This window comes from Panicum hallii, chromosome 9 (assembly GCF_002211085.1).
Source record: "Panicum hallii strain FIL2 chromosome 9, PHallii_v3.1, whole genome shotgun sequence".
NCBI lineage: Eukaryota > Viridiplantae > Streptophyta > Magnoliopsida > Poales > Poaceae > Panicum > Panicum hallii.
In genome coordinates, this window is record NC_038050.1 from 33,990,232 (window position 1) to 34,006,045 (window position 15,814).

Below are 15,814 nucleotides of genomic sequence, written 5' to 3' on the forward strand. Positions count from 1 at the left end.
TCGTAAATGTCTGGTCCACCATCTTCGGGTTCCAAACAATCCAAATCCTCCTCTGATGAGAACACAAAATATTAGGTTTGGTCCAACACATTCTTGTACACAGCAAATGACGAGTCACACTTATAGAACTATAGAATAAATTACCATCCATTGCAAGTGCTGGTTCCCAAATACCCGAGTCAAAATGGTCTTTATCGCCTGGACCATTATTTATCCCTGTTTGCAGTGAGATGTCAAATTGATTTTCTTTACAAATGTCAGTGTGAGCATATAAATTTAAAATATTCATTGGATAACAATACCCTTGACAGCTCCCCTTGTCGTAGGACCACTAACCACGTCTGTTACCACAGACTGTGCAGTTCCAAATAGAATCTGGGAAAGGGAAAAAAGTAAACGCAGGTTCTATATAATACTCAGACGTGCCATACATATAGTATACCTGGTGTATGCATGTGCTTTTGTATACGAGCCTGCATAATTTTTAAAACTTTCTCTTGTTTTGCTGCATCTGATAAATTAGCATATCGTTCCCTATCTTTCTCCCTCTTACGTTCTTGCGGAGTCACCTCATCAACACCTGCTGAATTGAATATTAGTAATTAGAGAATCTAGAGAAACAATTTTACCAAAGAGAGCGTATATAGGCTTTTTATATAGTAACCTTCAATTGACAATGGACATTCTGAAATTAATGATGGATCAAATGCAGAAACAGAGCTTCCCCTTTTTTGCCTTTTGTATGTATCATTTCTATGCAGCCAGTTATCGCCACCATCATTCGGGTCAAGCTCATTGAGTAACTCTGGTCATACAAGTATTATATATTAAAAAGTCCATGCCCGTGATATGTTGAACGTCAACAATTTACCAATAGAACTAAAAAAATGCCTCTAATAGATATACTCGTGGCTGAATTTGGTTGTAGCTCGTTGACAATAGACGTGGTACTTCCAAACTGATGCCCATTATACGCAACTGATTCAGTGATGTTGGTTATCTCGTGGAAAGGCATGGACTCCGAAGACGCACCTGTGCCTGCTGATTGTTGTTATGCTCATTGGTCAATGTGAAGTGGTCATGTAAAGATTAAAAGATAATGTCGCACCAGATTTAGGCTGAGACGTGTTGATTGTTTTCCTTTCAGCTTTCCTACGATGGTAATTTTCCCTTGCCTTGGCACGCCTCTGTTCCTTCTGCTCCTCTGTCAAACTGGCATATTTATCCCTTCTCTTCTGCCTCCTACGTTCTGCCGGGTCAATATTTTCAATGTCATCACCATCTGAAAATTATGAAAATAATTAACATTTAAAATGCATAGGAAGCGAAGCAAAATCAAGTAAATCAGCAGTCAAAGGAAAATAATACAATGCTCGCCGCTAGCAACATTTTCTTCTTCAACCAATGGTGCCAGACCAGTTTCTACTCTTAATCTCTTACGACCACGACCATATCCGAGGTTTGTTGAGTTTGTGACATCACCAAGTGGAGGGCGACGATCCATCAAGAGGAATCGATGAACCCCTTAAACTGTAAACAAATCTACAATGAGTAGGACTAATTGCAGTGCCCATATTTACTGGATATCGTAAAGATAAAAAAAATTACCAATCAATCTTTAAACGAAATTTACCACAAAACTTGCTGATCGATCTTGGTGGGAGGTCTCCGAATGGCACCACAAAACTTACTAATTAGAGTCCTTAACTTGTTACTGAACCTGAAATTATAATACTGAACCAGGTGAACCTGTAATGATATCATACTACCTAAGAACAAAGACTACTGGTACTATAATGATGTCCAGTGAGCAATGTTTGACTGATGACTGTTTTGAGAGCACTCGAGGTTGCCCAAACATGCAGATAGCAATAACCATAAATGATCCCTTGAAGACAGCAATAGAAAATAGGCAAAAGAATTAAGTTCAGGTATACTTGAACAATAGGATTTCTGCATTTCAGAATTATCTGAAGCTATTTTCCTTAATATGCATGACACATCTCATAAATAGTTTAGAGGGCCAAATAATAAATTTATTTTTGACATAGATTAGCATCAAGCAGCCGCACTTTTTGCATTTGTTTGCTCATTATTTGCATATTGAATTTGCTTGCTCACGCATAATTTCAGAACACGCATAAGAAGGAACGCGTTGTATAATTTCAGAACACCTGACTGTTTGCATCTCTGTTCCGCTGTTTGCATAAAATGTACATATAATTTAGCTCATTATTAGTCAAAATTTAACATTTCCCCAATCAAAATAGGTCTTACAATTTTGAACTTTACGCCAAATCACTCGAACTTTACTACATTTCACATGTGCAAGTATGAGAGCAATTAAGTGCTAGCTAGTTACCATTTACTTTCCTTTTACTGGAGCGTTTGAATTTAACACGGTTAAAATGTTTCGGAAATCATTGAAGTAAGTTGACAAAATGGCTGTCCACCTTTTTGCAACTTTCTTACCTAAATTTACAAAATTGATGCTAGTTTTAAACAAATCGCTGAGGCTCCTACGATTGTTGTCAAGTTTCCAAAAATATTAAGGGATTATTTAGTTAACTTTTAGATAGTCTCCCGAAAAATCTCCTCCATTCTCTTAGCAACGAACGAGCATGCTGCATGATGCTTCAGGCCTGGTTGGGGCCGCATGGGCTGGGCCATACAATCAATTTTGCCGGGGGGGTCTCAGGCCCACAGCCTCCCCTGGGCCACCCGGCTAACCCAGCAGGTGCGCCGTGCGCGGACAAGGAAGGTGTTCGCCGCGCCGGAGAACACCACCACCACCAGCAGCCGCCACTACTTTGGGCTGCTCGTCCTCGTCGCCAGACGGCGTGCGCACTGCCGCGCTACGCCGCGAAGAAACCGTCTCCCCTCGTCGCCGCCTCCCCGACCGCCATGCTCCGCCGCAGCCGCCGGTTCCTCCCCGCCAGACCACCTCGCCGCCGCCACCACAAACCCCCTGGGAAAGCCGAGCCGCCTCCCCTGGCGGCGCCGACCTACACCCGCAACGTCGTGCGCCGCGCCACCGCCATCCTCCGCGACCACCCCTGGTCGGCGGCGCGCCCGCTCCTCCTCTCCCTCCCCGGCCTCGCCTGGGACTCCCACACAGTAGCGCGCGTGCTCAAGACCCACCCGCCGCTCCAGAAGGCCTTCCTCTTCTTCCGCCTCGCGGCCTCCGCGTCGCCCACCTTCCGCCACGACCGCTTCACCTACACCTCCTTGATCCACCTCCTCGGCGAGGCCGGCCGCGTTCCGGCCATGCTCCGCCTCCTCGCCGAGATGCTCCGAGCCGGGGTGTCGCCCGACGCCGCCACCTTCACCACTGTCATGCACTGGCTCGCGCGGGCCGGGGACGTGGATGGCGCCATGCGGGTGTGGGCGGAGATGAAGGCGAGGAGCAGGCCCACTGTCGTCAGCTACACGGCGTGCGTCAAGATCCTGTTCGACGCCGGGAGGGCGGAGGAGGCGCGGAGGGTGTTTGGGGAGATGGTGGCTGAGGGGCTGCGCCCGACTTGCAAGACGTACACCGTGCTCATCGAGCATCTCGCCGACGCAGGTGACCTGTTCGACCCAATGCTTGCCAGATGTTATCTGTGTATCATGCTTAGCTACTGCGTACTGGATATTAGCTGCTCGTTGCTGTTAAATGATTTGCCCAAAAGGGGGCATCCCTTGGTTGCTATGTTAAAGGAGCCATGGTGGGTTGTGTCAAGATTGCTCAATGAAACGCTTATGGTTGCAGGTTATCTTCTGGTGTTTTTCTTGGAATGTGGGTGATAGACTTGGAAAATGGTATCCTAATATAGTTGGTTTTATCAAATGGAGTGTATGCTTCATTGCTAGTGCAACAGCTGAATCATAAAATTCGTTTATCAGCCTTCACACACTTTGCTGAGATCTCTTAGCCTGTGTGATTTGATTGGTGCACGTTTCTCTGGTTCTCTATAACGTTAACTGTGCTTCTACAATTTTGGTGCCTTGGTTATTTTTGCATTAAGTAATAAACTAGTAACCCTACTCGTTGGAAATGCATTGGCTCCTTTAACCTGCTTTTTTCACATGTTTACTACCATGTTATCAGACTAGAAATGAAGTAGCTGCAACCATTCCATTCTAGAGCCTTGAGAATGTACCTACTATTCCACATTGTCCAAGAATGATATTCAGCATTCGAATATCTATATGCATTCTTGAATTCAATCGAGTAGCCATCTAAGTCAGATCACTGTATTGTTGAAAATATCACCTTGCACAACCCAATTTCTCTTATGGAAATGTGGAAAGCTCCATTCAACCATTCCTGAGTACACTATAAGCAAGAACTGACAAATCTGAAGTCAGGGAAGAGTTTCTTAGTTGGCCTAAGTGCCAGTCAGGTCTCAAGCCCTCGTCTTCATTTTATCAGCTTGTCTACCAAGTTGGGATCCAGAGCTGCAGCATCTTAGTTGTACTATGCACTGGCTGCTGGAAGGTTTTCTGTGTGCCATTAAAGTGTAACTCAAATCACAACAGTTTTCTGCAACCACTTCAATGGAAGTAGTTTGTCTGGTGTCGTCTGTCAGTTTCAGGCATTAATCTGACTGGTGAATGTTCAATTTAATAGAAGTGCTAACCAATTCCTCTTTAGACAATATGTTAGTTTATATCCAAAATGCCATTTTGACTGACGTATATCATTGATATGATTTATATATACTTACATTATAAGTGTTTGTGCCATCATATATTAACATGAATCTAACTGAACCCAGGAAAATTTGAAGCTACTCTTGAGATTATGGACAAGATGAAAGAAGCATGCATAGAACCAGACAAAGCACTTTGCAATATTCTGGTCCAGAAATGCTCCAGGGCTGGTGAGACATCAGTTATGACTCGCATTCTTCAGTACATGAAGGAGCGTTTCATTGTTCTTCGCCGGCCTATTTTTTTGGAAGCACTAGAAGCTCTAAAAGCTAGTGGTGATAGTGATGAACTTCTTCGGGAAGTAAACCCCCATCTTTCGTATGAAGGCATTGAATCTGACCCAATATTGTCTGACCGAGGCTACATTACTGATAGAAGTACTATTCTCTACCTTTTATCTGCAAAAAACTGGTCTGCTATAGAAGAAATGATTAACGAAATGGCCTCAAAGAATGTGAAAATGGAAACCCATATCCTGTCTGATGTTATGGAGGCCAGTTGTGCAAACTGTAGACTGTCTTGTGGGCTTACAGTTATGCGTTATAGTTTAAGAGTAGGCTGTGAACTTGGTAGGTCTGCATACTGTTCTCTTCTTGGTCAGTACATCAGAAACAGTTCATTTGATTTAGTTGTAGAGATTGTTGAAGGATTGATTAAATCTGGTTGCAATCTTGGGACATATCTATCATCTATTTTAATACTCAGACTGGGCTATGCTGGGCAGTCTGCATACGCAGCTCAGATTTTTAGATTGTTGACTGCAGACAAGAATGTAGTTTCCTACACAGCCCTTATCAATGCCTATTTTCAAGCTGGCAAAGTTGACGGTGCTCTTGATCTATTCACACAAATGAAAACTATGGGAATACCTGCATGCTCGGGTACATATGAAGTCCTGATACATGGCTTACAAAAGGCTAGGCGGAAGGAGGAATCAGAACACTACAGAAGAGAAAGAATGAATATGCAATGGCATCTTCAGTATCGTGATCAGTGCTCACCTGAAGATAGCTTATGTAACTATCTGTTTTGTGGCCTGCATGGATGATTTTTTAAGATGATTTCATATACAGTGTTCTAATCATTTCAGCTCCATCCTGCCTCAGCTTGAAGGTATCAGCACACATGTATACCTTGATATTTGCTTTGATATGGAATAAAAGAAATGGGTTCATCTGTAAATTGAAAAATTGGAGCTTCAAGTTCTCCAAAACTAGACAGTGAAACTAAGGAATGGCATGGAAGCCAGTGCAAACTACAATAATCTAGAATTGTAACTCCTGATGTTAGCTTCCTGATTTCATTGGAGACAAATCCGTTGGCATGGAAGCTCCTAAACTGGGACATCTGGCAGTTTTGTACTAGCTTCCATGTCAGTGCCACATCAAAGAAAAACCTCCTTTGAATGGGATCAATGCGGCAATTTGTCCAGTTTCAATAATTGTGGGTTGTCGGATGTCTGGTTTAGGAGTTCAGGATTGAATATTGGACTTTGTCTATAGTTCATGGGTGGAAAATAGATTTTACCTTAAAGTAAGGACAAACTTAAAAAAACATATTTTTCAAGGTAAATGAAAATATGATGCTAATGGAGAAACATTTGCCTTTTTTTTCATCAACTTTCCTTTCCGCAAGCTTTTCTCAATTCACATTAGAGCTCAAAATATAGACATCTATGGACTGCTTCTTCTTCATAGTTTTCTAATGATTATTTTGTGGCCAGTTTGGTAAATATGATTGGATTATCTCATCTATCATACTCCCAAATCTTAGCAAAATTCTGTTAATTTTGTATTACCTTTGTGGCATGTGCAATATTCAAGTAGTTGCAAGATTGTTTCATAATGTTGTATGGGAACTGGAGTTAATCAAGACAAATATGAAGATGTGCAGGAACTTCTAGAAAGCACCAAGTTTGCAGCTAAATGTGGGGAAGCCCAGTGTCCTCCAAGGCTGGAATAACAAACAAAAAGTAAGTATTACTCCATCCACCTATAAAACTATACCTTGCTTTATCCAACAATGATAAACTTATTTTCTTTTTATGAGAAATGGCAAGTGCTTTATAATGCATTTGCATGTGATTCTTGTATTATGTAAGTTGTAGCACGATGCATTATCTACATATATACCATGTGTAGAAATTCTGTTGAAAAAAGGGTATGCATGATGATTTCAATGGTAGGTCCAATCCAAATCTGAAACATCTGGAGCTATGGTGAAAAGTTATCGATTTAATAGGAAGCGGCTTATGCTTTGTTCTTAGGAATTCTTACCATTCATGCTTTTGCATGCTATACTGTACAATTAGTACTTTTTTCCAGTGGTGTTTCTATGTATACAGCAACTTAAGATGGACCGCCAGACATTTCTGTTTTCTTGGGATTATGTAAAGGTTTTGCGTTACCATTGGTTGCTCTCAAGCAGGAAACCAGTTGGTGTGATCTAATATTAGGTGCTGGGATCATCAAATCGCAACATTTATATTCCTGTGAATGGTCCCCATTGAATCTTTGTGAAATTTGTTAGTCTCACAGGACAGATGGGTGTCTTTGTTTGGCTGCATCGAAATTGAGGATACATTTTTTACCTTAAATGTTCTTCTCAGGTGAATTTTTCTGGTGCTTGATTTCTATCTCGATGCTAACAGCATCTCACCTTCCGAAAAGCACTCAGGTATGTTCATATGCTCATGTCCTTGATCGGCAGACCACTTCAAAAGGTGCGCATGGTGAAGCTTGGTGATGCCACTTTTCTCAAACTATAACTCAGCAGACCCTCCACAAAGCTCACTTTATGGGTCTTGGCTCCTACTTAAGCTCACCTTCACCATACAAAAGCTATTATTGGGTACTCCCTCCATCCCAAAAAACAAGTCATTCTAGGATTCAAAATTTGTTCCAAAAACAAGTCATTTTACCCTATTTAGAAACCTATTTAGAAAGTGCATGTGCATGCAAGAATCAATTAGTGCCAAATATGGGTAATAAATAAAGGTAAATATGGTTATTTTACCTTCTTGTTAATTTATCCTATAATTCCTAGGATGACTTGTTTTTTGGGATGGAGGGAGTAATTCACTAGCACTTTAGCCACCATATATTCTGCACTCCTGATTAGTTCTACATGCAATTTGCTGGGGCAAAGATGGACAGAGATGTTGGTAAACATCCAAAGATTAACAAAAGAACTCGTTTAACTTGTCATTTCAATCCACATCCAGTCAGCAGGAAATAACTGAGCTAGAGGTTGAAACATCTTTAGACAGAATACTGCATATCTACATCAGATGAGGCTAACATAGTCTAGTTGTGCATTAACCTAGCCACCTGAATCTAAGCAACTTGATGCATATATATTACATAGCACGGTAACATTCATCAAACATGCTGCATCCTATCTTGAATCTGTTAGTTGAAGTTCAAGCCTCGCTTTTCATACTGGTCTTCAGCCTCTTTGCAGCTTGCACAAAGCCAATGATGACCTGCAACTCATCCAATTGCTTCAGCATGGGCAAAAGCAAATTGGAATTCACACGCAAATTAGACCATGTCAGGATTTCACATCATAATGATGCAAGTTGCTGGATCAGAAGACAGAACTAAATTTGTTTAGCAACCTGGGACATGAAGTGCCTTTGAACAGCATCAATCAACTGCTCCCTGGACGGATTAGGACTTGCATCCTGTTTAGCAAATGCAGTCAGTTAGAACAATTAAACATAATTGGACATTGGCAGTTGATAGCAGGCCCTTAATCTGGGAATCAAAGCTGTACTTACAAGATTGAAATGGCGCCAATATCTCCACAGCGCAGTCAGTTCTAGCTTGCTCAGGTCAACTTTCTGCAGAGTTAACAATCGACACTTCAGCCAAAATGCAAAGATACAAGGTGCAGAAGCAATGTGGTGCAAACATAGTTGAGCAATGACTGAGATTAAAACTGCATTGAGGCATTGACATAGATTACTGTGGAATGATTTTTGGGTTCCAATCAAATGATTTCAAGCACACAACCCAAGGGAGCAAAAGTCACACCGTGTGAGCTCTTGAGGCCGAGGAAACAGACGTCTTGGAGTGGGAGTCACATGACATTGAGCGGCTGAGGGATTTTCTGTGGAATCCCCTATGCTGTCTGCTCCTTGACCGCTGTGCCTTTGGTGATTGTGCATCATCAGATGCTGCAAGAAAGAAGGCAACATTATAGACACATATGGCCAAGTTGCAGGACACGGTTAGGTAACAAGAAACTGTGCTTCTGATTAAGCTAAACAGATCCATGACCCTAAAGGCATGTGTAATTATATTCTTTAATTAAATGCAATGCTGGTTCCTAGGAGGAACATTATTTGTCCGTTGAACTTTTTCAGCTCTACTTGGATAGATCCGAGTGTATTTTGGGTTATTTTGACCACACGCTTTGGAATCAATCTCAGCCAAAATGTATGGTCATTAAGCGCAGAAGAGACTAAAACTAGAGTGGCAGAGTAATAGGACTGACTTATTTCTTAACTTGTTTGAAGGAAAGTGTAATACTCCTAGTCTCCAAGAAATGAAGTGTTATGAGTATAACCAAAAGCATCTATTCTTACTCGAATTTTAGTATATCTGGGAAACAAGCATTGGAAAGAGTTTCAAATACGAACTGTGACACTTAAAGAAACGTAGGTTGAAACAGGATGATGACTGAAATGGAAAAAAAAAAGTATCATCCAAGTATCTTACCCATATCTGAACTATTCCACTGCATGTTTTCACAATCAAATTTATCATCCTCCTCGTTGCCAGTTGGAGGTTCAATAACACTTAAAGCATTCCTTTGCAGCTTCACCTCTATGCCATTAGTAAGAACCTGGAATTTGACAGCAGACAAAATCACATTTTGTTTGGGATTGAGTGCAAATTGAAGGCAAAATATCAACGGATGCAATAGCACCTTTACCCCCACGAGTTTGTTTGAAATCAAATGTTCCCACAAAGTATCCTATTATTATCTCATTCAATTTATGCAGTTATTTAGATTAGAAAGGACTAAGCGTCAAATATGCCTGACACAATAGGATCTAGAGAACATGTGCTGGTGCCGTAGATCAGAAAAATTGGTGCAGAGTGCCAAATAGGACCAAACTATCACATTGGTGACAAGTCCAAATCGATGCATCATCTTCATTGCCAATGAATATGACAGCAACATAAGCAGTTTTTATATTGGAAGTTTGGAACCAGAATCAGACATATCGCAGGTAATCAGCAAGTCTACAGACAACATAAGAAATTAGAATTATGCAATGAAAATATTTTCACACAAGATTGTTAATTCTCCGAGGATCCTTACTGTCAAGTAGGTAGTAAATAGTTCAGAGATTTATGAACTCACTAACTGCAGGGCATGATGGCTGCTTAGCATTAGTTATACGCTTATATGGAATGCCTCTCAGTAACAAAAAATATATATATATAATTTTTCCAAAACAAAATCTACAATCAATTTAAGACTAAGCCGATTCATTTCGTTGACAAAATGCTAGGAACAGTGAAATCCTGGCAGATATTCCTAAGAGTATCCTCCCAAGTTCCAAGTGCCAAGTGCCAAGGCTCAAATCCAGACGCATACAGAAAGAAATAATTTATGAGGTGCCTCTAGAAATTCCAAAGAACACAATTCACTTCAAATTCCCTAAAATCCATCATTAGCTGCAACCAGACTCCAGTGTAGGCAGCCAAAGATATCCAAGCCAACAAGCAATAGTGGTCCACGGCCACGATTTTCACGATTGATGCTGACAGCCCAATTCAAACACGGATCAAACAACATGAAACTCTCCAGTGCAACCAGGACCACAACCATACCAGTGACAGTGAGGAACCAAGATCTAAGTTTCTTTCTGAATAATTGAACATAGCTGGAGAAACTTTCAATCTTGGTGAATAAATTCAATTGCAGTATTGCAACCTAGATGGGGAGCAAGATCCAGAGCAATTAGGATTAGCCCAATGCTGAATCAAGCAATCAAACCGCAAGCAACAAAAGTGCAGCAATAACTCGAACCTAAACTTTGAACCAAAAGTAAAGAAAACAAGACCGATCCAAACTGCAATAAACTAATCCAGATTAGCAATCCAAGGTAAATTATGCTAAAATCCTCCCAACGTGGACCTGATCGGAAACACTAGAGCAACTCAAACCCAAAAGTAACCACTAGAAAAGCAATTCACATTGCAGCAAAACAAGATCTGGGAATAAAAAGAACTCCGCAGTTGCGAGTGGAAATAGCGAATTACCAGCCAATGCCATCCTCCGAGGCCGACGGCCTTCTTGACGACTCCATGCAAGCCCACGAGCACGGACTTGGTGCGGTTGTTGCCGGTGACCACCACCTTGGTGTGCCGCGGCAGCACGGACATCTCATCCTCGCCCCAGCCTGCCGGCACCTGGCTCACCGCCGCAATCATCTCGCCGCCGGATCAGCGTCCCCCCTGCCGCGAATCCTCCCCAATTGCCGCCCAATTCCCCTGTTGTCGCACGGCGAGATGGCCCGGAGATCCCCGAAATTCGCGGCGGGATCAGACCAATCCTGCGAATGCACTTCCGGGGCACTCGAGATCGAGCATCGGGGAGGCAGGATTCGCGCAAATTGACACCGAATTGGACCTCCTCGCTGCAGAACCAATCGAATCTTGATCAGAACATGCCCCCAAAATGCCTTGAGAACCGAACCAATCAGATACAGATTTTTGCTCCAAGAACAAGATCAAGCGCTCACGATCCGCAATTCCCAGGAAATCCTGCAATTAAACCCTCCCCGCCGCATCAACAAGGCCACCAATTCGCGATCAAGAAAATGCAGCAAAAACCCCAGCAAAACCAGCCCAATATGGGCGCCAACATTACCTGAAATTCAGAGATCACGCGCCACCGAACCCGAATCCGCGCGAAATTGGAGGGGACAGACCGGTGGTCCTCGCGGAATTGGGAAGAGCGCGCGCTGGTCTGTGCGAAGCAGAGTGTGGATGCGCGCGCGTGTGTGTGGGTGACTTTCTTGGCTTTTCGGTTTCCCTGTGCTGCTGGCCTGCTGCTAGTACCCTACACCTCCTGCTTGCTCTGGATCCCGGGGCGCAGGCGACGGCCAATGGGAGCGCGGCGCGTGGCTGACGTCCGCCGTCTGGGCGAGGCGGGGTGAGGGGCGAAATGACAAGAATGCCCCCCGGAGGGTACGTGGGTGGTTTACTTTATTCGGGCCGTGGGTTCGAATGGTTTTGAATTTTGGAGCCGGGTAAAAGGAGGGAGGCCTGGTGGGATCGTGGACCGCGTCTTGCTAGACCGGGTGCTGGTGGGCCCACTGGATAAATGGTTTATAGAGGGTCTGTTTGGGGCAGCTTCTGAACCAGCTTCTGAGCATCTGAGCAATTTTAAGCCGCGGGCTAGCTAAACGCTCCGCTCCTTGGGCACTTCCCCCACCAGCGCTTGCGGACCTCCTTCAGGAAACGCGCGTTCCACCAGTAGCGGGGGCGGACCAGCTTCTGCAGCTTATGCGGTCTAACTTCCCTCAAAGTTCATCAAAATTACCCACGTTTGTCATCATACAAAATAGGGCTGCCTCCCTCTCCACCCATCTCTCTTCCCCAATCCAATTTTTCTCCCCGATGGCGACGAGCTAGGGTTGGGAGAACCCAGGCGGCTGACCCCACGCCAACCTCCGGCGAGTTCCCGGCCGACCACCGGCGAGCTGCCGGCCTTCCTGCTCCGGCCTGCGCCGAGCCAGCGCCGCCCCCTGCGACGATCTTCGACGCTACAGCCTCCTGTGCTCCTCCCTCAACCGATCTGTGTGAAGGTATTGGCCCAGTTGAATGCATACATGTCTATCTCCGATCTTTTTTTGGAAATACCGAGTATTTTTTTCGAGGTGAAAAATTAGTAGAAGACAATCCGTGTCTCAAATAGCTAGGCCTACACCTTGCTCTGCCTGTTCTAACCAATAATCAATTCTCTTGCAACATATTTGGTTGGAGGTACTAAATATAGGAATAGGAGTTTAGATATGTGAACTTTAAACTGTGTTGTTTGGTTTATGAGTATGGGAATCTTTTAGAACATTCATGGAATTTGAGGGCTCAATTCCTGCTATTCTAACCTCAAAGGGCTATATATAATTATATAGTGAGCTTGAATGTTGGTAACTTCATATCTGGTTATCATGCAATGTGGAGTGATTGTTTGCATTTGCATTGTCGAGTAAATCTATTGAGTGGCAAGGTTTTCTTTGCATTTCTTTGTTTTGGACTTTTGGCTGGCTGGCATATTATAGTTTATATGCTTCTAATTGGTTTCAATAGAAGGGCAACCTCTGCAGGAATAATGTTCAACACTTACTTTCCCCAATTTGTAACTGTTTTGTGCAAGAAGTACGCATACAGATTTTAGGAGAACAGTGTATAAAAGCATTACAAAGTTTAGAGATGAAAAATAAAAATGATAAATACAAACTATATAATTGTTTTTTGGGTGTCATTGACATAGTAAATCTGTTTATCTCTTGGTCATTAGCAGTGGTGGAGCTTCTGAATTTGCACGACTAGGGCCAACTTCTAAACACTTAAACCACTCAACCAAGCTATATAACGATAGGTAACTTGCAGTAAAGCAAAAAAAATGCACGATTTAGAATATCTCAATTTCAAGCCCTAATTGTACAACAAACTTGATAAAAACTTAAAGCGGTACAATAGAAATGCCTAACTATGGTTGTGTTCTGGATCCAGAAAATGATAACCAATGATGGTTCAGTTAAGCTAGATTTTGTAAGTTCTGATGATAAATTTATAGCTGCTGGTGATAAACAAAATGCTGTTTCTTTTAACATCCTGCAAATTCTTCAGATGAACTTTTTAAACACAAAGAAATTAAATGTTTGAGTACTTGAGTCTACAATTCAAAAACCTCGGGTAGCTGTTTTCAGCCAGAACATTTCATTTGTAAGTTCAAGATTTGGAGGGTCCTGCAAGGACTTTTGTCAGCCTTGTAACATGTTAAGACAATATTTGAGCCATTTTCGTAATGGTGATGAGCTTAACATTAGTTGTATGTACACCTGAATTGACCATACTATTGGGTACCGCCTTCGTAGATATGGGATTTTAGGAATCATAGTTTGCTCGATTGCTTGATCATTAGTCAAAAATGTTGTTCCTTATTTTAGAATCAACTGGTGATATTTATGTTTCTAGTGATTGACACTTTCTGTTATTACCTCCTAGCGAACATAATTAAATGACAACCCATGGATATGCACCATGTAATCTTAATCTCAATCAATTATTCGTGCAATGAAAATGTTTACTGTCTACCACCACTATGTAGCACGCCCGACTTTAATTTGAGTGCTGCCGATATGCCTTGTCCTGTCAAGAAACAAGATGGATTACATCATATCCATCACGGATGCATGACTATTTTTTTGGTTAGAACATTAAAATTTAGAGTTTGGCAAACTTGAGAGTGAATTCCTTTGTTGAATTTGTTGAATGCATAGATGGAGAACATGCCAATGCCAAAGACTAGGAAACCCAATGCACAATGGGATGCAAATGCCGCAAAAATTTTTAGTGAGATATGTGTGAACAAGTCTTGGCAAATAACAGACCACAAGGTTGTTTGAACAACAAAGGTTACGCCAACCTTATTAGCCAATTCAATGAACGGACGGGTAGGAATTACACCCGTGTTCAAATGAAAAACCGATGGGATGCATTGAAAGCTGATTTTACCACATGGAAGACACTACTTCTTAGTGCGTCTGGATTGGGAAGAGACCCAAAGACCGGTACAATTGTGGCTAGTGATGATTGGTGGGAAGAAAAAATTGATGTAAGCAATCTTGTATTTGATTTTGTTGTATATCTCATTATGTTGTTGTATGATAATATAAACTCATAGCGTTTTTGTGTTTCAGGCCATGCTATTGTGCAAAAAATTTAGATTTGCCCCTTTGGATAACGAAGAAGATGTTGAAATCATGTTTAGTGGTGCGTCCTGCACCAATGCAAATGTTGTGGCTCCAGGTGCAAGAGAGGGGTCAGCTGGTAATGGTAATGGTAATGGAAATGGAAATTGTAATGATAAGGATAATGGTAGTGATGATGTCCAAGAGGTACATCCAAGTCCTGCTGAAAAACAATCTGCGAAAAGAGGTGCTGCTTATAAATCTCCAAAGAAGGGGAAGAAAAATTTTAGAGATATGCAGTTCAAGCATTTTGTGGACTCATTTGTGGAGAAAACTAGTTCAAGCTCTGCAACTTCTTCAGCCATTGATCATGTTAGGCAAGAGATAGTAGAAATGTTGCAATCAGTCATTGAAGCTGGGGCATGTGAAGGAAGTGATGAACATTTTTATGCCACGCAACTCCTCATCAAAAAGGAATTTAGAGATGTGTTTGTCACTCTTAAAACCCCTGAAGGGAAGCTTGCATGGCTTAAGAGGACTTGGGAGGAGAGGAAGAAACACTAGAGATTACTAGTGTATTGTATCTTCAAATTATCATTTGTATTGTACCTTTAATTTAGTGTGTTGTATGCTGAACCAGTTTTGAATTTTGAACTTTGACATATGGCTTTCAGTTATCTGTACAGATGGCTTTCACTTCAAGTGAGTCTAATGATTCTGAAATGGCAAGTAATTCAAGTGAATCAAGTGGTTGGATGTATGAAGCAGCAGCAATAGCAGCTTATGCAATGTTTGATTGTGGGATATCTTCATCTGAAAAGAAGCCAAGAAAAGTGCCAGAAGAATCAGGTTATCAATTTGTTCAGAGGCAACTCAGTAATGAAGAGAGCTACTATAACATGTTCAGAATGGGAAGGTTAGTGTTCTATAGCTTGCATGAGGAATTAGTTAACAATTATGATTTGACATCCTCAGATGAGATGTGCTCGATAGAAGCACTTGGTATGTTCTTATGGATGTGTGGTGCACCTCAATCAGTTCGGCAAGCAAAGCACATTTTTTCACATTCTTTAGAAACTGTGAGTAGGAGGTTCAATGATGTCTTAGAAGCTGTGAATCTTTTGGCTGCCAAAAATATCAAACCCATAGATGAGACCTTTGCTGTGGTGCATCCAAAAA

General features: G+C 42.1%; 2 protein-coding genes and 1 pseudogene across 2 annotated transcripts; 2 read left to right on the plus strand and 1 right to left on the minus strand.

Annotated features, from left to right (window-relative positions):
* Nucleotides 1-2,731: 2,731 nt before the first annotated feature.
* LOC112875807 (pentatricopeptide repeat-containing protein At2g01390) lies at nt 2,732-5,114 on the plus strand. The gene is given in 3 exon segments (XM_025939785.1): nt 2,732-3,565; nt 4,761-4,931; nt 4,934-5,114. Coding segments are annotated over 3 exon segments (867 nt in total). The 5' UTR covers nt 2,732-2,904; the 3' UTR covers nt 4,969-5,114.
* A 2,741-nt stretch (nt 5,115-7,855) lies between these two features.
* Nucleotides 7,856-11,765, minus strand: LOC112875808. Its single transcript, XM_025939786.1, has 7 exons — nt 11,587-11,765; nt 10,977-11,353; nt 9,420-9,546; nt 8,733-8,875; nt 8,477-8,539; nt 8,315-8,380; nt 7,856-8,197 (listed from the first exon to the last, which is right to left on the minus strand). The coding sequence occupies exons 2-7, from the start codon at nt 11,145-11,147 to the stop codon at nt 8,117-8,119; spliced, it is 651 nt and encodes a 216-aa protein (XP_025795571.1). The 5' UTR covers nt 11,148-11,353; nt 11,587-11,765; the 3' UTR covers nt 7,856-8,116.
* A 2,551-nt stretch (nt 11,766-14,316) lies between these two features.
* On the plus strand, nt 14,317-15,209 carry LOC112873013 (annotated as a pseudogene).
* Nucleotides 15,210-15,814: the final 605 nt, after the last annotated feature.